We start from the raw sequence: 24593 nt of genomic DNA on the forward strand, positions 1-24593 counted from the left end.
TCCTAGCAGTCCCCTCCACATCACCACTGCTTTTCTTCTTGCTTCCGGACATCCTGGGCTCTGTACAGTACACTATCGCACTGTACAGAGAGCACACAGTAGCACAACTGTGACAATGTGCAGCTGTGACTATGTCCGGCAGACACGGGAGCTACTTCCACAATTTGTTTTGCATATACGAATGTTTGTAATGCAAGGTCTCTGTGAAAGTTCGCAACTCGAATGTTCCTAAGTCGGGCACTTACTGTACTTTATTTTGAAGATTTAGACATAGAAAATGTAACAGATCCCACGTCAAGATAGTGATGGAGACTGCCAAATAATAAGCACACCGATTATTTAAAAATTAATGTCCTAAAATTAAATTAGATAAGATTAAAGAAAAAAAAAATCCTAGAATGTTTTATGAGTGAATGGCACAGATCAGACAAGTGATTGGCAGGCTATCACAGCAATAGTGATTTAAGAAAGCAAAACTAGATACCTTAATGAGCAGCACTGTTTCAATTGCCCTCATGTCAATCAGGCAGTTAGCGACCACAGGGTTTTCAATCTCCAAAGCAGTGAACACGGTTGGGTAATTATGATGGTAAACGGCACTAAATAAAAATATAAGCATGTCAGCTCTAATTGCTGCAAATCTATTACACATAATTCAGTAACGCTGACCTCCAGACAGCAGTAAAAAAAATAGTATCATGAGCTAGCACCCCCCACCCTCCTATTCCCAGATAGCAAGGTCTAACAAACGTATCAGTCTCACGATTGTGTAGAGACCTACTAACCTTATTCCTCTCAAACAGGCTTCCTACCCACCATGCAACCAGTCCCATGAAAGCCCCGCCTTCTTATATCATCACATATAATGAACACATCGATGGTATGAGTATGTCAACATTCCAGGAGACTAATGCAGACCCATAGACAGGTCGAACAGCGGTCGATTTTTCGAACGATAAACGAAAAAATTAGTCGACTAAACCATAAAGTTCACCCCATAACTTCTGTCCCTTGCAGGTCACTGCTAATGCGCCGATTTTTTATCGTTAAAATGATTGGCTGATTTTGCCATCATTGCCGGAAAAATCAGCCAATCGTCCAAATCAGCCGCGAATTTTCCAACATGACCGAAAATCTCAAAGTGCAAAAAAACTGAAAAACAGCCAACCAATTAACCCACTAACGGTGCGAAAATCAAACTATTTTTTTTCGAACAGTCTATGGCCAGTATAAGTTGCTGGGAGGGGGTGCAGCGAAGAATAAGGTAAATATTTATTTTGTACATCCCCTACACTAAATAAGCCATTAAAAGGATAGGTTAAAGTTCACATCCAGGAAATTTAAAAAAAATCGGGCCCTGCAAGAGTTAAATGCTTGTTATGTCTAGGGATAAACAGTGCAGGCTCTATGACTTACCTTATACCACTACCCTACTGCTCTGACTGAAGCTCCGGTCTGTGGGTAGAGCGTTGCCACCATCTCGTACAATACAGGGACATCACGCTGTATTCTATGTTTAAGAGGATGGAGTGAGACCTAAGCTCCCCTGTGGAGAAACATTTGCTGTGGACAAAAAGAGCTATTAACTCTTGCATTGTAGGCAGAGGAGCCCACTGCAAGAGTGATTTTTTTTAAATTCCTAATGTCCCAAAGACTTTAATGGGTCATACCCGTACTGCAGGAGCAAGACTATAGTAAATTTAATCAGCTACCCTGCAATTGCACATATTTAATTTATGCTTTTTGCCCATATACATTATTGTGAATTATTATCTATTATCTGCATGTACATGTCCTTGCACAGGAAGTCACAGCAAAGTCAAAGTAGGCTAATATCATGGCTAGGATGGGAGAAGCAGAGAGTACCTAGCATAACTAAACATTAGACCATCCCTGAAGAGCTGAAAGCCTATGACATTTTCATCAACGGTTTCAGGAAAACACAAAGGTTTAATAAACACGTAGGGCTGCAGGTAAGTATTGCAGTGTATAAATAGGAAACTTTGATCTAGTGAAAGCTCCTTGGTTTCAAACAATATAAAGTACAAAAACCAGCATTTTGGGATGTACAAGTTGTTATATCTAAACTCTAGACAATGAAATATAAACAACGCAATCCCTCCTAATGTGATTAACATAGGTGTGGAAAAAACAACGCATTTAATATTTACGTCATAAACGCTGTTTTTGTTTCACAATTTTTGCAATTTCAATGCACATGTGATTATGTCACCACAGATTCTAAATGTCCTCTGCAGCAAAACCCTTGAGCCCTTGGGAGGGGTTTGTGGCAACCTGGGAAGTGATAGGGTAGAGCAGATAGTGTCTATCACTGTCCACTAAAAAAGGTTCCTCAGCAAGGGGAGAGTGAATACACAAATACTTTCAATTTGGCATAGAATTTCACTTAATCTGGGGGCACTGAATTTTGTGCCTGAAAAAAAAGACAAATTAAAAAAAAAAAAAAAATGAAATAAAGTAAAAAATTCAATCCTCTCACCGTTGTGAGACATCATAAACTCGGTCTCGGAACTCATTTACAATGATCGATGGTCGATGACCATGTGGGAAGTCCCTTGACATCAGATTTTGCAGAGTTCTCTCATCTTGGTGATTATCACAGCAGAAAGCAAGGAGCAGGGACTTCAGACAACTTTCCACAGCAAGATCAAGCTGTGGGTCTTTTAGACGAATGCAAGAACCTACAATCACAATAAAAATATTGATGTACAAGGAAACAAATTAAAAAGCAAAGCAGAAACAGAACCCACTAAGACTGAAAACTGCTTTGTGGCAATGTTGCACAACCACAATGCAGCTGCCTTTTTTACATATCAGTTTGACATGGACAAAGCACCAGATATATTTTTCATGTTTACTGCATATACAGTCATGGCCAAAAATATTGGCAACCCTGCATTTCTGTCAGATAATGCACCACTTCGCCCAGACAATTGTTGCAATTACAAATGTTTAGGCACTCTCATGTTCTTTGCTGCTCTTTCTCTTCTCCATGCTCCATGTGGAACATAAGGACACACAACAGAAAGGTTGAGTCAATTTTGAGGTTTTTTTTTGAGTCAACTGTTTGAACTGGTTGTCAGTGTGATTTCTATATTGTCAGCACCTGTTAATTGATACAAGTGAGTTTAATTACAAATTACAGGAGCATCAAAAACTTGGCATACAATTATTTCTTACAATTTTGAGAAGGTGCCAATAATGTTGTTCATTCCATCTTTGGAGTATTGCATGGAATGTGTCAGATTTGGCTTTTTGTTTCTCAACTTTTTTGTGTCATATCAATACAAACAAAAGAAATAAAAATGAGAATCCATAAATATTTTTAATTGCAACAATTTTCTGGGCAAAGTGGTACATTATCTGACAGAAATGCAGGGGTGCCAAAAATTGTGACCATAACTGTATTTTAATGTATAAGCATACTGGCATTAAAGAAATTGTGGCATGTATTTGCAGAAAAAGAAGCACCTGAAGGTAAAGATATTCAAGAGGCTATGCCACAAGGAGACAGTTGTGTAACTATCAAGAGTGATGGGGGAGGGCTTCAGAGACCCATAAAAGCAGACATACACTTTAACTCTACAGCATCTACCAAAAACTGAAACATAAGATTTGGGTGAAATAAGCTTAAAATAGATGTAAACACCAAATGAATGACATTCGGTTTGATCAAGAAACGTGTATCAGAAACAACTGAAATCATTTACAATAAAATACTTGCATTTGCCTTTTTTATCCTCTAAAATACTGAAAACTATTTTAAAGGGACTGCACATGCATGCATTATTGTTCATACAGAACAGGCCTGCATACTTTCTTTCTCTGTTGTTCTATTTTTTATTTCTTAAAAGTCACAGGAGAGGGATGGAGAACAAAACACATACAGTGGGGATCGAAAGTTTGGGCACCCCAGCTAAAAATTTGTATTAATGTGCATAAAGAAGCCAAGGAAAGATGGAAAAATCTCCAAAAGGCATCAAATTACAGATTAGACATTCTTATAATATGTCAACAAAAGTTAGATTTTATTTCCATCATTTACACTTTCAAAATAACAGAAAACAAAAAAATGGCGTCTGCAAACGTTTGGGCACCCTGCAGAATTTATAGCATGCACTGCCCCCTTTGCAAAGCTGAGACCTGCCAGTGTCATGGATTGTTCTCAATCATCGTCTGGGAAGACCAGGTGATGTCAATCTCAAAGGTTTTAAATGCCCAGACTCATCTGACCTTGCCCCAACAATCAGCACCATGGGTTCTTCTAAGCAGTTGTCTAGAAAACTGAAACTGAAAATAGTTGACGCTCACAAAGCTGGAGAAGGCTATAAGAAGATAGCAAAGCGTTTTCAGGTGTCAATATCCTCTGTTCGGAATGTAATTAAGAAATGGCAGTCATCAGGAACAGTGGAAGTTAAAGCAAGATCTGGAAGACCAAGAAAAATATCAGACAGAACAGCTCGCAGGATTGTGAGAAAAACAATTCAAAACTCACGTTTGACTGCACGATCCCTCCAGAAAGATCTGGCAGACACTGGAGTTGTGGTACACTATTCCACTATAAAGAGATACTTGTACAAATATGGTCTTCATGGAAGAGTCATCAGAAGAAAACCTCTTTTATGTCCTCACCACAAAAATCATCGTTTGAACTTTGCAAATGAACATATAGATGAGCCTGATGCATTTTGGAAACAAGTTCTGTGGACCGATGAGGTTAAAATTGAACTTTTTGGCCGGAATGAGCAAAGGTACGTTTGGAGAAGAAGGGGCACAGAATTTAATGAAAAGAACCTCTGTCCAACTGTTAAGCATGGGGTTGGATCAATCATGCTTTGGGGTTGTGTTGCAGCCAGTGGCACAGGGAACATCTCATGAGTAGAAGGAAAAATGGATTCAATAAAATGTCAGCAAATTTTGGATGGTAACTTGATGCCATCTGTGAAAAAGCTGAAGTTAAAGAGAGGATGGCTTCTACAAATGGATAATGATCCTAAACACATCTCGAAATCCATCGGGGATTACATCAAGAGGCGTAAACTGAAGGTTTTGCCATGGCCTTCACAATCTCCTGATCTCAACATAATTGAAAATCTATGGATAGACCTTAAAAGAGCAGTGCGTGACAGACAGCCCAGAAATCTTAAAGAACTGGAAGACTTTTGTAAGGAAGAATGGGCAAAGATACCTGAAACAAGAATTGAAAGACTCTTGGCTGGCTACAAAAAGCATTTACAAGCTGTGATACTTGCCAAAGGGGGCAGTACAAGATATTAACTCTGCAGGGTGCCCAAACTTTTGCAGACGCCATTTTTTTGTTTTCTGTTATTTTGAAAGTGTAAATGATGGAAATAAAATCTAACTTTTGTTGACATATTATAAGAATGTCTAATCTGTAATTTGATGCCTTTTGGAGATTTTTCCATCTTTCCTTGGCTTCTTTATGCACATTAATACAAATTTTTAGCTGGGGTGCCCAAACCTTCGATCCCCACTGTAGCTATACTGATATCCACAGTTCAAAATGCAGACGCGTGAAAGGAATTTCTTAATAAAAGCAAAACACATTCACCAAATGTAATTCAAGATAGAATATTACAGAACATACCCAATGGTCCAATGGGTTTTTTCCTGAAACGACCCTGTCTGTAGGCCTCATCAATTGCTGCTAAAAGAGATGGCATATTTTGTCCAAATCTCTTCAGTCTGTCTGTTTTGCTGTCCTGAAATTCCTTTATTTGCCTTTTCAGTCTATCGATCCCATATTTTAGATCCCGCTCTTTATTACTGTTGACAATCAAACAGGAAGTAATATAAAGTGAAAGAGATCTTTGACGTTGAAATTGAATAGGAGAAATACCAAAATCATGAATGAGCCAAGCAAACGTATAAACCAGCGGTGGCACTGTCATTTTTTTCTACAACACTGATCTAACTTACCTGAGTCTGTAACCTGTATACACAGAAATGAACATGAGGGCCATGGAGCATACCTTAGGGCAACACAAGTTGCCTTTGTGTAGCCTCCCTACCGGTCTGATTATGTCAATATTTCTGTGCTCAAAGCGGTACATTTTTTTGCATGGAAATATGTAGTTTTTTTTGTAGGCCTGTAATTTTTAGGAATAACTCACGGAAACCTGTCCGAACAAGAGTCTAGTAAACATCCCGGGTATGTTAAAATTTGAAACACGAAATCATAAATTATAATTTAATAAATAATCATAAAAAATAATAATATAATAAATTTACTTCAATAATATAATTAAACCAAAAACACTGAAATTTGAAATATAGCGCCAAGTTCGCACATCACTGAGCAAAGTCGCAAAATCATTTTCAGTGTCTGATGACGAATTTCCCCACGAATCATTATCACTCAATTCTGCAAGTAGTTCTGATTTACTATCGCTGTTCTCTAGCTGGTCTAAAACCACTTTTGACCTAAAGGGACGCTTTTTGGACGCCATGGACATTTCTCAGTTTCAAGGCAGAAAGAACAGTAAAAATGCAGGCAGGGCACAGGACAAAGCACGGGACAAAATGTATGTGAAATGGTTTGATACAGTAATGTTTTACTATGTAATTTTAGTGTATTTAGTGAATGACACTTTTTGAAATTTTTACATTTCCCGCCAGTTTTGTCCCCCCGTTGCAGGGAACAGAAACCCAGAAGACAGATGCCGGCATCGGCCAGAGGACATTGCCGGGGATGCTGCAGGGGGGACATCGCGGGAGCGAAGGACAAGGTAAGTGAAGAAGAGATCCCGGAGCAACGCTGCAAGGTAATCCTGAGTGTAGCTCGGGGTTAACGCTTGTGGTGCTGAAACTTCACCCCAAGCTACACTCGGGAATAAAGGTATTTATTATCATGAAAAAAAAATGGTAAATAGGGATGCTAATCACCTTTCCACATCTAAAGGCTTTTGGAAATCTGTATATGAAAATACAGTAATCAAAATAAAGAGCAGTGAAGCAAGTAACATCATGTAAAAAAAAACAAAAAAACAGTTAATTCATTAAAAGAAAAATTTAAAGATTTCCCATCAGCTGCAATTACTAACTGCTGACAGCTAAGGCAGACCATAGATGATGTATTTTCTTTCCTGCAAGCTCAGGTGGTAGGAAAGAAAATAATTTGATTCCCCAATCAACAGTCAGTGTTGATGGGGGAATCCCTCCTACAGAGCTGTTGTGTTTTCTCTGTGTGGGAAGCCTCCCTTGCCGGGAAAACACAGTGATTATTGCTAGCAGCTATAGATATTGGCAATAATTGCATGTAAAAATTTGATAGGCAGGTTGTGCCCAAATCGATTGATGGATTAACTTGGGTAAAATCTGCCTGCCCATAAATGGTTCGAATCTCTGCCGGTCACTGCTGAACCAGCTGAGATTTGAACCATCTATGACCGGCTTAAGATGTCTCATGAATCTTGCTATTTTGTAGTTGACTACTCTCAGCTGCCTTTCAGAGGCAGAAGGTTCCTGAAGCAGTGCAAATCCATCACAACTGTGGTGAATGGAGAAACTTTTGCCAAATAATGACCTAAACCTGTGGAGGTTATTTACTAAAGCTGGAGAGAGCAAAATCTGGTGAAACTGCTTAGAAACCAATCAGCTTCCAGCTTCTATTGCTAATCCTTAATTGAATAAGCTCAAGTTAGAAGCTGATTGGCTACCATGCAGAGCTGCACCAGATTCTGAGTGCACCCGTTTTAGCAAATCTACCCCAGTGTTCTGTTTTTAACACACATTCAAGCTCAGCTTCAGACAAAACTGTTTTTTTATTCTTAACAGAACAGGAAAGGATAGCAGTCTTTTCACAAAGAGATAAAACATTGTTATAACCACAACTTCCCAACAATATTTCCTGAACACCCAAAAGGAAATTTGCTAAAACTGTGGATAGTTTTGAAATTCATTACTTTAATTAGTTCTTCAAAAAAGGTGTCTTACTCTCCCAATGGAGTGCAAGACACTTTTTCAAAATCAAGAAGTAATAAAGCAACTACTTTAGTTACTTTTGTTTTTAAAACTGAGAAATACAGCGATACTTTTCAAAAGTAGACTGAAGCCGCTTATGTGTAATTGCTGTTTTTCATCAGGAAGCTTCCTTACTGTCCATTCTGGTTGCACCATACAGGGTATTGCCACCAGGACAAGAAGCGAAAGCAAATCACCCCAATAGGGACAAAGACAGCAAAAATACCTGGACAGAAGCTCTTATGCCCCATACACACTATAAGAAAATTGGACGAACGTATTCACCTGACAAGCAATCGTGCAATTTTCTGACAGCGTGTACATCATTTTCGACAGCCGATTCTGATCTTACAAACGAAAATTAACGATAGTTCAAACATCAAAATTTTTGTCGTTTGGGAACAGAATGAACGATTTTCGTTTAATATGTACAGTTTACATACGAGAAGAATTCCATATGAAAGACCGGGCATAATCGTAAGCTGCTTATGACCCGGAAGAACCTGAAGAAAATAAACACCACGGAATATTCGTAGCCTTACAGCCATTAATGTCATTAAACAGTTCGATACGGTATCCATGACTATTCCGAAAATTCGTCACGAAAGATCCGTCACTGACGGAAAACAAATATGGCAACAAAAGGCGTGGCTACAGGGTTACCCGTACATTACATCATTTACACAGCTATGCTACAACGTTCGTACGCAATGCCTTTATATTGTAAAATATTCTCATGCATACAAGCATATCGCTTTCAACCAGCAGCCTACAATCGATGATAACCGGACGATCGTTCGTCTGATTTTCTTCTAGTGTGTACGGGGCATTACTCTTCTTCACTTAATTAACCGCCTCCTGACCACCCTATAGCAGATATACTGCTACAGGGCAACACAGGTGCGCAAAATCTCACACACACACACACACATATATATATATATATATATATATATATATATACTGTATATACACACATGATTTTGCGAGTAGGGGGCACGCACCTGACCCGTGTCGCCATTTGCGGCCGCAGCTGTCAAGCAGCGGGTCCCGACCGGTGATTACTTGCCGGTGCCCGGTGACTGTCAAGGGTCTTCAATAGGGAGGAGAACTGCATGTAAACAATACAGTTCTCCTCCCTGTCAGCTCGTGCACACTGCTTTGGATGGCCATCCAAAGCAGTGTGATTACAGTAAAGCACATACACACAGCCCAAAGTAAAACAGCACACAGTTAACCTTTTGATCACCCCTCATGTTAACCCCTTCCTGCCCAGTGCCATTAGTGCAGTGTCAGTGCTTTTTTTCGCATTGATCTCTGTATTGGTGTCACTGGGGATGTCAGTGACACCAAGTCAGTTCCCCCCAGTGTCAGAATGCTCACCGCAGTTCTGCTATAAGTTGCTCATCGCTAATTTTTAATTTGTTTTAAAAAATTACAAAAATATAATTATCTATGCCGCCATTTGTAAATGCTAAAACTTTCACGAAAACCATTTAACTTACACGTATTGGGATTTATTTTTAGCAAAGACATGTAGAATACATTTTGGCCTAAATTTATGACAAAATTTTATTTTTTTACTGGACATGCTTAATAGCAAAAAGTCAAAAATATTGTTTTTTTTCCTCAAAACTATTGGTCTTTTTTTTTTTTAATAGTGCAAAAAATAAAGACCGCCCAGGCGGCCGCTCAATTGTCAGTTACAGTAACACAATGCCGTAATGCAAAAAATGGCCTGGTCAGGAAGGGGGGTAAATAGGAGGGCAAGTGGTTAAAAAAAAAGATATTTTAAAAAAAAAGGAAAAAAATAGAAAATATGTTTGGATCTCTCACTGGAGAGACTGCCCCGCATTTTACATCCCACTGATAGGGTTACAAGAAGTGAAGTAACAATCTCTCCAAGTGGGGACACAGACGTTAATAAAAAAGAGCAGACACTGAAGAAAGATATTGGCGGATGTATGGCTTTAACAGAACAACATTTACTCTGCATGAAACTGAAGAGGGAACATACAGCAGATTGCTTTGCTCTTCTTTGTCCCTGTATATTGCATGCTGGAACTGGCTCATCTGCTCAGTAGTTGTGACGTCTTGAGCTTTTAGTTCCTTCACATTATGTTTCAGCAGTTCTATTTGTCTCAGTCTCTCCATCTTTTCTTCTTCTGAAGTATTATCAGCACTACAAAAACAAAATAAACTAATTGGAAAGCCATTATCGTTATAATAGACACATATCAGCGGCCACAAAAAAGTTAAAACATAACTAAACAAATTTATTTCAACGTTTCCCAAAAGTTATATTCAAGGCAGGCAGTTGCTTGATCTCTCAACCAAACTATCAAGCCATCAAAAGGCTGGTGTCATAACTGTTTACATGTGCAGAACCATGGCAACTGCAGATCAAAGAGAGGCTAAGATGCCATCTTACTTGACTGTAAAGGATAGAATGGTTTAATTCTGCTTTAAAATACAACTGTAAGCAGAACTGTTACTGCTGCTACTGTTTAATTCAATTACCACGTTTATATGTACAGATACATTTAAAGATCAGACTTGTGTGGACCTGGACTGGACTGTACAACATAAAAGTTTTCTAAGGCCCCTATCACACAGGGCGGAATCCGCCTTGCTCAGCGGGGGATCTGTCCACTGGTCCCCTGCTGAGAAGAGAAGAAAAGGTGGACAGGTCTGCTCTATTTATGCAGAGCACACATGGACACAGACTGCTCTGCTGTTCGGTCGGTCGGATGTAAAAGGACCGGCTGTCCATGCACACCCGAAGGAAGGGCAAAAAATCCCTGTTTCTTTTTAGCGGATCAGATTTGAAGTAGGCAGGCGTAAACGGACATAAGTCTGTTTACACCTGCCGGTTCACAGAGAAACATGGACCATCTGATCAGGTCCACCTGAAAGAACTGACAGGCAGACCTGATTAGATTGCCCGTGCGAAAGGTGCCTAAGAGGAATATGGGGCAGCCATTGTTGACAACCTTTCTTTTATAAATGCCAGATATGTGACTGTTATGCTAATCCTTTGGATACAACACATTCCGAAAAAGTGGCCCAGAAAAGGCTTACACAACAGGAAAATTCAGAATGAAACCAAACATTAGCTGCCAACGTATCCTTGTTTTGAAGTATCAGCAATGGCAGCCTCCATGCTTCCATCAGGAAAGTCTTCATTGAGGCCCCATGTACACTAGGAGCTGAATAAAACGCTGTATAAAAAAAACTCTCAATATGAGCAATTTTTCCAGCAGTTTTCTCTTTTGTGTGCCAGCATTTAGCAGTTTAGATGTTTTTTTAAGGAGTGGTCCAGCAAGCTGGCTGTCTGTTATGGATTTTAAAAAGGAACCCATGGCAACATTTTTTTTTTTTTTTTTTTTTAAACAGCGCGGGGTACCCCCAAATCCATACTAGACCCATAAATCTGGTATGGATTTTGAGGGGAACCTCACACCAAAATTAAAAAAAATAATTGCCTGGGCCCCCCCCAAATCCATATCCCGCTCATTCACCAAAAGTGTTAAAAGTGAGTAAAAACATTGAGCTTGTTTTTGACAAGTTCTTTATTCAAAAGCCAAACCAGACACTGGCTCCCGCCATCTGACAGCTCTGCTGCCTCCCGCCACTAAATTAAGCTAAGGGTTGGAGCTACCCAGTCACCCTCATGCCCCTTGTGAAGTCACTGCCCACACACTGATGGAACAACACACAATGCAGGCTGTAAGCATCTTTCATTTATACTTTAGTGCACCTGGGAACCCCATAATACCAATGGAAGTGGCCAGTGAGGAGAGTCTGAGCATGACATAAAATATGGAGGGGGCAGGACCTGTTTCAGTTAAATCATAAAATGCATATATGAAAGCTGTGTAAGGATTTGGATTTCTGTCCATCTAGCCTTGAGATTTATACAGCTTGTCATACAAGCACAGCCTGGTCTGGCAAGACACAGGACCTGATTTTTCTCTGCTACAGTCAAGCAAATCATAGGGGTTGCTGACAAAGTGCAGTGACCTGCACTGAACGAAAGCAGGTTTTCTATGTACCCCGTCCACACTACAACACAACGGAAAGAAAACCGTGCGCTTGGACTAAGATGCACCTCACACCACCCCCTCTCTGCAAGTAAAAACTGGGAGCTGCCTGCACGCTAAAAGGGAGAATTTATGGTGCGGGCAGTGTGAACAGGCCTTTATATGGGTCCCTCCACCAGCCTGTGATTGGTGAGTGAAATGCAGACTGATGAGCTAATCTCTCACTCTGCTCTAACCTCACAATCAGTATGGTCTTTTGTTAGGACATGGGCAAAACTGACTGTATAGTCTGCTGTAGAGCTAATCTCAGGTCAAATTCGGGTGTTTACACGGTTTGCCTTTAAGAAGGTCCAAGTCTCAAAAAAACCCCAAAACATACACATACCTGTTCTGCAACTCTTCAATGCGCATCTGCAGCTGCTGTGCATCCCTTTCCAGTCGTCTGAATTCCAGTTTGTGCCGATTAAAAGTGACCTAAAAAGAAAGTCTTCCGAGTTTAAAGCCGAACTACAGGCAGACAGATAAAAACACAGATGAAACACATGCTAAAGGATTTGAATTTCTAATCATCCATTCCTGAGATTTACACAGCACTGCCAGTTAGCACAGCCTTGTGCGTCATTGGCAGGAAACCAGATTTCTTCTGCTGAATATCAGTAACATTTACAGGTCTTCTCCCTCCCGGAGCCTGGGGCTAGACAGTAAAAGGAGAAGAAACCCACTAATGAGCTTGGTCAATCTGCTCTATCAGCACGTACCTTGTTACCACATGACCACTGCAGTACAAATGATTGCCTTCTAATTCTGCTCCTTCCTCTACCAAACACCTGTCCCTGTACAGGGACTGCAAAAAACGGATACCTGCTGAAATTGACATACTTACACTAGCTGCATTAAAAAAAAAACACTTGCTGATGTATTGTTAAAATCACTGTCTGTGTCTTTTATATCTGTTATCTGCATGGAATTCATTTTTAACAACATGGTACAGAGTCTAGCTTTAGGGCTCGTTCACACTAGGCTGTTTTGCCAACGCTTGCCAAACGCCCCTATAGCGTTTGGCAAGCGTTGGTCCGGTGTTTGCGGAGCGTTTTTAACGCTCGGCAAACGCTCCGCAAACGCCGCATGCGCGGTTTAGCGGCGGTTGCTAGGCGTTTGCCGAGCGTTAATAACGCCCCACAAATGCCTATAATGCATTTGAGTGGTGTTACCGCTCCGCAAACACCCCGCAACCGCGTCGCAACCTCACCGCAAACGCCGGCCGGGCGTTTGCGGAGCGGCACCATAGACGAGAATAGGAGGCTTCAAAGCCTCCTGACTCGACCAGAGGCGTCCGTTTTGCCGCGACGCGACGCAAACGCTCCTGTTAGAACAGCACCATGTGCTGTAATGTGCAGAATTGGCAGAGGCGTTTGGGAAGCGGTAAAAACGCTTCCCAAACGCCTCTCTGCCGCCTGCACACAAGGCTAGTGTGAACGTAGCCTTATTCAGAGAAACAAACTATCTATTCAGGAAATAACTGCAATGCAACACCCAAGTAGCAAGTTGGCACCTGACCCAGTCTTCCTTCACACCTTAACTGTTGGCCTATCAATATGACAGACAGGCAGCCAGCCTCACTGATCAATTATCAGGTGTGGGGGGCAGGTCAGGTGAGAGATCCTATTAAGGTATTTAAAACCCTTGGAATAGTCCAGAGGATAACTGGCGGTCTACTATTACAGTCCTGTCCCTTAAACATTCTTACTTGAGCAAACACCAAGACCTCTACAAGAATAACAAACAAAAGGATTAAAGTGGAGTTCCACCCAAAAGGGGAAGTTCCACTGTAAGGCTTTGCCCCCCCACTCCCTGTTAAGGAATGGCACCTTTGGGGAGCATGCATGGCATTTCACAGGGACAACTTCCTGATGGTGACAACAGAGGATCATGCTTGCATTACGCATGCTTAACCCCTTAGTGACTGAGGATAAAACAAATCAAAATGACTAAACACAATTTTGCTACTTTGACATGTGTTAGTAAAGTCATACATATCATCACAACTACTTTGTGTATCCAGTTGGATTACACCTTATTTTTTTCAGGACAAATTGAGCTATCTTTTGGTGGTAAATTAATTTAGCTAACTTAGTTGTATGTTTCTTGTTCTACCATAACCCCAAATAATAACAACCCAAAATAAATTCTCCTGTTGCTGATTGCAGTGATACCATATACAGGTGAAACTCGAAAAATTAGAATATCGTGCAAAAGTTCATTTATTTCAGTAATGCGACTTAAAAGGTGAAACTAATATATGAGATAGACTCATTACATGCAAAGCAAGATAGTTCAAGCCGTGATTTGTCATAATTGTGATGATTATGGCTTACAGCTCATGAAAACCCCAAATCCACAATCTCAGAAAATTAGAATATTACATGCAATCAATAAAACAAGGATTGTACATAGAACAATATCGGACCTCTGAAAAGCATAAGCATGCATATGTACTCAGTACTTGGTTTGGGCCCCTTTTGCAGCAATTACTGCCTCAATGCGGCGTGGCATGGAAGCTATCAGCCTGTGGCACTGCTGAGGTGTTATGGAAGACCAGGATGCTTCAATAGTGGCTTTCAGCTCTTCTGCATTGTTCGGTCTCATGTCTCTCATCTCTCTCTTGGCAGTACCCCATAGATTCTGTATGGGGTTCAGGTCAGGCGAGTTTGCTGGCCAATCAAGCACAGTAATCCCACGGTCATTGAACCAGGTTTTGGTGCTTTTGGCAGTGTGGGCAGGTGCCAAGTCCTGCTGGTAAATGAAGTCAGCATCCCCATAAAGCCTGTCTGTGGAAAGAAGCATGAAGTGCTCCAAAATCTCCTGGTAGACGATTGCGTTGACCCTGGACTTAATGAAGCACAGTGGACCAACACCAGCAGATGACATGGCTCCCCAAATCAACACAGACTGTGGAAACTTCACACTGGACTTCAAGCATCTTGCAGTGTGTGCCTCTCCATTCTTCCTCCATACTCTGGGTCCTTGGTTTCCAAATGAGATGCAAAAGTTGCTCTCATCAGAAAAGAGGACTTTGGACCACTGAGCAACAGACTAGGTCTGTTTTTCTTTAGCCCAGGTAAGACGCTTGACTTTGTTTGACAAGAGGAATAAGACATTTGAAGCCCATGTCCAGGATCCGTCTGTGTGTGGTGGCTCTTGATGCACTAACTCCAGCCTCAGTACACTCCTTGTGAAAGTCCCCAACACTTTTGAATGGCCTTTTCCTGACAATCCTCTCCAGGCTGCGGTCATCCCTGCTGCTTGTGCACCTTTTTCTTCCAGACTTTTCCCTTCCACATAACTTTCTATTAATGTGCTTTGATACAGCACTTTGGGAACATCCAACTTCTTTTGCAATTACCTTTTGAGGCTTTCCCTCCTTATGGAGGGTGTCAATGATGGTTTTCTGCACAACTGTCAGGTCAGCAGTCTTTCCCATGATTGTGATTCCTACTGAACCAGACTGAGAGACCATTTAAAGGCTCAGGAACCCTTTGCAGGTGTTATGGCTTAATTAGCTGATTAGAGTGGGACACTTTGAGCCGAGAATATTGCACCTTTTCACAATATTCTAATTTTCTGAGATTGTGAATTTGGGGTTTTCATGAGCTGTAAGTCATAATTATCACAATTATGACAAATCACAGCTTGAACTATCTTGCTTTGCATGTAATGAGTCCATCTCATATATTAGTTTCACCTTTTAAGTTGCATTACTGAAAAAAATGAACTTAATTTTTTGAGCTTCACCTGTATATGCGGCAGAAAAAAGGCCTAGTTCTGTAAGGCCGTATATATGCGTACTGTCCACGTCAATGGGTTAAACACTCACATGATGTCTACATCTGAGGCCTGAGTGCAATGACACCCTTTAACAGAAGTGCTTGAACAAGGACCATCAGAGCAGAACCATCAAATAATATTTAAGAATGCTTTATATTTACAGCTCTACAACACCAAGGGGCGGTCCGTCCAGACTGCAACTCTGCTGCTGCTGCTGGGTGTCCTGTTCCGAGCCTTCCGCCTGGCCACCAGTGTTGTCCTCACGGTGGGCGGGGCTGTGGATCAGAATAAGGGGGGGTCGGGGGAGAGGGGGTCCTGAGCTGGTGATTTCCTGGCTTGTTGGTGTGTGTGGGGACTTCCGTTTGAAGCAGCTCAAAGCGGGGGGCAGGAGTCTTTCATGTTTGCGGGCCAGGCGGTTGCCCACTTGTTGACATGGTGACATGGGTAGCTCCCGCCCCTCGGTCCCGATCTGCAGCTCCTCGCACCCCGCCCACTGTGGGTATGGTGTTTGTGGCAGGGTGGGGGGTCCGAGGGAGGTCACCCGGCGGTGGCGTGGCTGCAGTCCGGATGGGGACTGTCCCTCGGTCTGGTTCCGGACCGCAATCCGCATTTAGTGACCACTGTTCGAACATGACTACACACTAGTTCTGACCGCAACCTGATAGAACAGGAAGGGGCCATCCCCAAACGTTTCCACAAAGTTGGGAGCATGAAATTGTCCAAAATGTCTTGGTATGCAGACACCTTAAGAGTTCCCTTCATTAAAACGAAGGGGCCAAGCCCAACCCTTGAAAAACAACCCCACACCATAATCCCCCCTCAACCAAACTTTACACTTGGTACAATACAGTCAGGCAAGTACCGTTCTCCTGGCAACTGCCAAACCCAGACACGTCCATGGGATTGCCAGACAGAGAAGCATAATTCGTCATTCCAGAGAACACATCTCCAGTGCTCTAGAGTCCAGTGGTGGCATGTCTTACACCACTGCATCCAACACTTTGAATTGCACTTGCACTTTGTGGTGTAAGGCTTGGATGCAGCTGCTTGGCCACGGAAACCAATTCCATGAAGCTCTCTATGCTCTGTTGTGCTAATCTGAAGGTCACACGAAGTTTAGAGGTCTTTAGCTATTGACAGTTGACGACTTCTGCGCACTGCACGCTTCAGCATGCGCTGACCCCGCTCTGTCATTTTATGTAGTGAGTTGCTGTTGTTCCCAGTTACTAATACTTTCCACATTCATATCAGTCCCTACTCCTTAAGGAGCATACATTCTAAGGACCCAAACTCAAATTCATACATTTACATACTAGGGACAATTTAGATAGCAGTCAATTAACCTACCAGCATGTCTTTGGAGTGTGGAAGGAAACCAGAGTACCCGGAGGAAACCCACGCAGCCACAGGAAGAACATGCAAACTCCAGGAAGGTAGTACAGTGGTTGGGATTCCAACCAACGACCCTAGTACTGCCAGGCGGAAGTGCTAACCATTTAGCCACTGTGCTCATAGTAAACAAAAAACGTCCTTTATTTGTGTCGCACATGCTCCCCCTCCCAGACACTGCAGCTCAAAGTGGGAGGGCTTCAGCAACAAGCAATGCTGCCAATCCAGACAGCAATGGGCAGAACTAGCTGTGTCTTGGTGTAGTGAAAAGCTGCAGGCTTGTGAATCAGCAGTGATGATGCCAATAGCCTCACCACCAGCAACATTCACTTATTCATTAAAGCAGAACTCCACCCAAAAGCGCAAGTTCCATTTTAAGTCCTCCTCCCCTGCCACATTTGGCACGTTGAGAGGGAAGTGGGTACCTAGTTTTAACAGGTACCTGCATTCCTCTTCCCCTCCCTCCCCGCACTTTTCTGGGACACGTCACAGGTCCAAAAAGACTGTGGGGCTATTCACAAAATGTAGTGCGGCTCATGGATGTAAAGTGAGCAGCAGGCTGTGAAGCCAAAAGCAGCATAGTCGGCTGGCCAGAAACCCCAAGGCTAGTAAGGAACTAGCCCGGGTAAGGACAGCGCTGGATCCCTGGACAGGTAGGTGTAATTTTATTAAAAGTCAGCAGCTACAGGATTTGATTTTTTTTTTTTCCCCAGAGTGAACCTCCTCTTTAAAAACCTTTTGCCTTTAGAACCACTTTAAGTTTTTATATATTTAATGTGCATTTTCATTGTTGAACTAAACGGTTTAGAATCTAGGATGGTGAGAGAAGAGCCTGCCATTTTTCAAATTTAACTCAGCCAAGAACACATGGGTTGCTGCTAGAGGTAGGTCCCTGATACCATGTGTTTGCAGTGCATGAAAATGCATGGTCATGCACTCCCATCAACCCCTATGGTCCACTTGTGGCACATCAATGGTTGCAAAACATACTGGAACTATTTTTCATGAGCTACCAAATCTCATATGTGTAAAATAGAGAAAACAACTGAATGCCAAGGAACATACATTTTGATGCTTCATGATGCATAGGTGTGAAAAGGGCCCAAAATCAGATTATGTCAGGTGACTAAATTCAGATTAGTTGCACAGGCTGATTTTCACAAGTCTGCAACTGTTAAAAATGTCAACTCAATGAAAATTCCTTGAGCATTAGACATGCACTTTGTGTAGTAATTTCAAATTGAAAAAGAGAAGTTCACAATGTGAAAATGTATACAAGACCATAAAGTGATAATAAACCCTCAGTGTTTTAAGCACTTCAGCAGCAGATTTAATCACTTACTGAGTATGCAGCTTCTTTATCTTTTAATCATTGCCTAAGTTCCAGCTGGTGTCATGACCGCTGCCCTGTTTCCTGTTGCAAGGTGGTTCCTTTCTTTTGCTGCATCCTATGGAGTGCAACCAGGGACTAGATTTGCATCTCCCCACACTGTGCACATCAAGAGAAACACACAACCCTGTAGCTAACCATTCCCTCTGCCCCTCCGACCCTCCATTCTCAAAGATAAAAAAAAAAACAACTGACTGGAGACTGGACTGCACTGTCCATTGTTAAAGTATAACTAAAGACAACACTTTCTATTTTTTTAATTTTGGATAAGAGTAGAGATGGATTAGAACACCTAGGTTTTGTTCTACTGTGTGTCCCCATTAGGGAGATTCACCCTCTCTATTTGTCCTGTATACCATTATCACTTAAATTGAAAGTAAAGAAAATCCCAAACTTTGGGTTGTCCCCCGAAAAGTAAGAGGGGAAATCTTCCAATGAGGATACTAGTTCTGGTGATCTGGGGGAGCCCCAAGGAATTCCCTTAAATTGTAAAGAATTCCTCTCACTTCCTGTTTGGCAATGGGACAAGGAAGTGAAGGAAAACCTCCTCAATGGGACACAGATAGAAAAAAAAAATATCTGACGGGTTATTACCCTCCCTTACTCTATCCAACATGAAAGTTAAAAAAAAAAAAGTTTTCTCTATAGTTCTTTAACTAATTCCAGTGAGTAAAAGGAAGTTCAGGAATAAGCATTTATAGAGCAGCATTGAAAGTTGCAAGACTACACGCAATGGGAATAAAATTACCAAATAGTTTACTGGGAAATGTTTATTTTATTATGCTCAATGTGTTAAGCTAAAAAAACAGCGTGTTTAACAGTACATATATATGAGAATACAAGAAACAGCACAGCCCCATGAACAAAAAAAGCTGCAGGCAGTGCCCACAGGCTACATGTACTTACTGTAACTGCTTCTGAACAAAATGACGAAGTGAGTGGAAAAATATTCAATCATTACACCGTGTTCAAAATTATTATGCAAATTCTATTTAAGTGTCACAAAGATTAAATATTTTGTTTTTCAGTTTAACTCATGGATGGCATTGTGTGTCAGGGTTCTTTTGATCACTGAAAACAATCTCGGACACCTGTGATAATTAAGATTGGCCGGTGAGCCCAATTTAAGGAAAAACTACTAAAAAGAGGGTGTTCCACATTATTAAGCAGAGCACCATTTTCAAGCAATATGGGGAAGAAAAAGGATCTCTCTGCTGCCGAAAAGAGTGAAATAGTTCAATGCCTTGGACGAGGTATGAAAACATTAGATATTTCACGAAAACTTAAGCGTGATCATCGCACTATTAAGAGATTTGTGGCTGATTCAGAGCACAGACGGGTTCGTGCAGATATAGGCACATTGAGGAAGATTTCTGCCAGATCCATTCATCGGATCAAGAGAGCAGCTACTAAAATACCATTACATGGCAGCAAACAGATATTTGAAGCTGCTGGTGCCTCTGGAGTCCCACGGACATCAAGGTGTAGAGTCCTCCAGAGTCTTGCAACTGTGCATAAACCTTCTATCCGGCCACCACTAACCAATGCTCACAAGCAGAAACGGCTGCATTGGGCAGAAAAATACATGAAGACTAATTTTCAAACAGTCCTGTTCACTAATGAGTGCCATGCAACCCTGGATGGTCAAGATGGATAGAGTAGTGGATGGTTGGTGGACGGCCACCCTGTTCCAACAAGGCTGCAACGTCAGCAAGGCGGTGGTGGAGTCATGTTTTAGGCCGAAATCATGGGAACAGAGCTGGTTGGCCCCTTTAGGGTCCCCGAAGGTGTAAAGATGACCTCTGCAAAGTATGTGGAGTTTATGACTGACCACTTTCTTCCCTAGTACAGAAGGAAGAACTATGCTTTCCATAATAAAATCATCTTCATGCATGAGAATGCACCATCTCATGCTGCAAAGAATACCTCTGCATCAATGGCTGTTATGGGGATAAAAGGAGAGAAAGTCATGGTGTGGCCTCCATCCTCCCCTGACCTCAATCCTTTTGAGAACCTTTGGAGTATCCTCAAGCAAAAGATCTATGAGGGTGGGAGGCAGTTTACATCCAAATAGCGGCTCTAGGAGGCTATTCTGACATCTTGCAAACAAATTCAAGCAGAAACTGTCCAAAAACTCCGAAGTTCAATGGATGCAAGACTTGTGAAGCTGCTATTAAATAAGGGGTCCTATGTTAAAATGTAACGTGACCTGTTAAAATGTTTAAAAAGTTAAAATGTTGTTAAAAGTTTGATTGCAGCATATTGACTGAAATCAAAAGCTATTTCAAACACAACAAATGACAATTTTCAGTTCTTTACAACCTATAAAGTGTTTTGAAACTTACTGTGCGTAATAATTTGAAACAGTGCATTGTAAGTTTTTTATGTTTAACAAAAATACTGTTATCATTAGGAGGTTTGTTCAATAAAATGTGAATTGTACTCTTAATAGTTGATAACATGAGAATTATGCTGACTGTTATTTACATCAATTATTTAGGTAAATGAGAAAAATCTCATTTGCATAATAATTTGGAACACGGTGTATACAGCAACACCTGTGTACACAGCAGTCCATGGACCCTACATAAAAAGATCCACCTGAAAAATGTGTAATTTTGACAATGGATGCCTGTTTACACCATCACCTCTTTAATGCCTGCCTTCCCACTAATGTAGTGTGTGAAGGCACGCACATTCATGAGATTTTGCGCACATTCACAAATTCATTATTAAAGTGGAATTAAACCCATTGATTTAAAAGTTTCCCAAAACGGTTACATTCAAGGCTTGCCATGAATAATAACTGTCACATTTGCTCGTTCTCCCAACTGAACGGTCATCAAATGGTTGGTGTCATAACTGATTATATGTGAAGCACCATGGCAACTGCAGACCAAACCAAGGCTGCTTCCTTGGCTGTTAACAATAGGTTTAGTTCTGCTTTATTGGTACACAAGAACACGGTGTCAAAAAAATGTGCAAAGCTTCAAAAAGTACATGAGCTTCTTTTCTACATGTAGGGCATCCCACTAAAATGAACTGGCTTGCCTAATGGTGAAAAATGTGCATATAGACAACACTTGACGTCACGCTGTGGTACTGTAAATGGGGGCTTACAGCTGGAATACAAATACCACAAACGGAAAAAAGATCTATTTGAGGGAACTTACCTCAGATTCATTGTAGGACTTCTTCCTTTGCTGCACATCATCTTTTAACGACAAGCACTGTGGTTTCAATGCCTGAGCCTCCTGGCTGATCATTTCCAGCTTCTCCTGTATAGCTCGGAAATTCCCATCACAACTGTTCACTTTTTGCTCAAAAAAAGAAAGAAATGCCTTTAACTCTACTACTCAGCATCAGCTATCGCTCTAACAACATAGGGCTAAATTTTCAACTGTAACTACATTTCAGGATCACCATTATTCAAAATCACACAGAATAAAAGATTTGTTAAAACCATCAGATATTTCACATTAAAAACTAACCACACTTATCATCACCTCAGACCTCAAACAATGGAGCCCAAGCAGTACACATAAACGTAAACCAATACAGCACGGTAATGAGACAACCTCCATCCAACAAACATGCCACTCTCCCTCAACAACCTGCATCTCTATGGTGTATAAAGGCAAGAAAGCAAATGTCATAATGTGGTTAAGCTTCAATACCAATGGATTAAAATTTGAAAACTATATCACATCAAATAAACAAAATAAGGTAAAACCAATATGGCGTCCAACTGGAAGTGCGTCACCGGCACGCAACTTCCAGTGATGCACTTCCGGTTGGACGCCATATTGGTACATCGTGCAGTACACCCATAACATGAGGTGTAAAAGTGTTTTATGAAGGAGATAAATGTGAGTGGGCTAATATTCATCTTATCTTGTTATATTGGCAAATTAAACGTTATTGCACTATGGAGAATGTTTCTGCTTGTGTCTTAATAACATGGTCCTGATGGGAATGTGACCTGAGAGTGGTATTGAGGAAAGCAGCTTATGCGGCATCTCCACCTGGATGAGATTATTCTTGTAAGGCTCGTGGTTTGATCCTAAAAAGGCAAGTTGGTCCTTGTGGTTAAGGTTTGGAGGTGAGGGGGTATTTCTGTCATTTGGAGGATTTTGGAGTGAAGATCACCTGATCATGAGCATGTGTTTATATGTCTAAAAGACCACAGTCTTCATAATTGGACATTATTTGAGTTTTTTTGTTGATTCACATGTGTGTTTGTATGGTCATTTCACGGGTTTTGCTGAAATTTTGTTTAATTTATGTTAGTCAATTTCTATTGGCACTATACACGTATGTTTTTTTCCCTTCAATATAGGGAACACATATTTTTCACTTATAGTCCCCTTTAGGGACAGGGGGAGTATTGTGTGTTTTTTAAAGGGATTCACTTCATTTTGAACAGGTCATCCTGTTTTTTCACTTAAGTGCACCTGAGTGGATCCATTTGGATCAGTGCACTGTGTGTATATAATAATATTCAGTATTATATTTTATATGTGTGTTATTATGACAATTGGTACACTTTAATATTATTAGTTGACACTTTGTACATATTAGGATTAGCGCTTCACTATTTAGTTATTTTATGTTCTTCCACCTATTAAGGCCAGGTCAGGTGATAGCAGCTCTTTATTTGTAGGTTACCCATATAAGCGCAGAAGGGTATATCCAGTATTATTTGAGTTACTGTTGTCTTTCTATCATCTCAAGCCAGTCTGCCCATTCTCCTCTGACATAAACAAGGCATTTTCGTCCACACAGTTGCCGATCACTGGATATTTTCTCTTTTTCAGACCATTCTCTGTAAACATTAGAGATGGTTGTGCGTGAAAATCCCAGTAGATCAGCAGTTTGTGAAACACTCAGACCAGCCTGTTTGGCACCAACAACCATGCCACATTCCCTCCCCTCCCCCCCAAAGCATCTTGCTGCCATGTTGATAGGGACAAGGGCCTCTAGCCCACAACCCTGGCTGGTGGTTGTGGGGGTCTGCGGAAACAAGGGGGCCCCAGATTCCCCCCCGTGTGAATGAGTATGGGGTACATGGGCCCAATACTCATTCACAGCAAACAAAACGTGTAGTGTGAAAAAAAGACAGAACGCGGTCTTTGACAAGTCTTTTACTAACCCCTTGGCGCCGGCGCCTCCCGGCTCTTTAAGGGCTTCAGAAGCTGGGAGGCAGGGCGGGGTTTTAGGGTCATGTGACTGCAGTGATTCGCTGTCATATTATCGAGAAAGGTCCCGATCACAAGAGGAGATCGGGACCTTTCCATGAGTATCAGACATGTGTGCTGGGAGCGCACAGGGCGCGCGCTCTCGGCATGTTTTTTTTTTAATTTTACGCAAATGTGCGGCTGTTCGGTGTCAAGGCCCAGACGCCAAGAGGCCATACATTTGCATGCGCTTGGCGTGATGAGGTCAAAAGAAAAAACTAAAAGAATGTCCCCCCGCAGTGGATCCAATGTCAATCACGATGTCCGCCGCCGACCCGAAAAAGAATTAAAAAAAAAGGCTCTGCTTCCGACGATGGCTCCCGCCGTCTGCCGGTGGTTTGACAGTTCTTAAATATGTAAGGGGCAGGGCCACCCAGGGACATCACCCGAGTGACCCCACCCCACGTGACATCATTGCTGTCACATGGGGTGGGGTTACATGCCTGATGGGTTCGCATTCATTGAATTTTGGAAACCACCTCCATTTCGAAGATCCTGATGGCGGCATTTGAGACTTGTAGAAATGCAGACCATATATTTATTTATAATATACTTTCCAGGAATAAGCATACTTGGGAGCACTGGGATGCCCCTGTGTCACACTGTGTGCTCTGTTTGGATGAGCCCTATATTTATCAAAGTACACAAAATTGTTCAAAAAATCCCACTGCCAGGATCAGATCAACTTGGTTTTTAATGCTGTCG

At 41.5% G+C, this 24593-nt stretch overlaps 1 protein-coding gene across 1 annotated transcript in view; it reads right to left on the bottom strand.

Moving 5' to 3' along the window:
* SMC6 (structural maintenance of chromosomes 6) overlaps positions 1–24593 on the bottom strand; it is a 166180-nt gene that overhangs the window by 65934 nt on the left and 75653 nt on the right. Inside the window, exons 11-16 of the mRNA XM_089671096.1 lie at positions 21825–21971; positions 12433–12521; positions 10022–10186; positions 5630–5808; positions 2501–2702; positions 485–599 (exon numbers count right to left, since the gene is read on the bottom strand). Coding sequence (XP_089527222.1) covers positions 485–599; positions 2501–2702; positions 5630–5808; positions 10022–10186; positions 12433–12521; positions 21825–21971 — 897 coding nt within the window. The remainder of the gene's footprint in view (positions 1–484; positions 600–2500; positions 2703–5629; positions 5809–10021; positions 10187–12432; positions 12522–21824; positions 21972–24593) is intronic.

Source organism: Staurois parvus, unplaced genomic scaffold (assembly GCF_062004578.1).
Source record: "Staurois parvus isolate SC_StPar_1 unplaced genomic scaffold, SC_StPar_1.0 ptg000098l, whole genome shotgun sequence".
In the NCBI taxonomy this organism is placed as follows: domain Eukaryota; kingdom Metazoa; phylum Chordata; class Amphibia; order Anura; family Ranidae; genus Staurois; species Staurois parvus.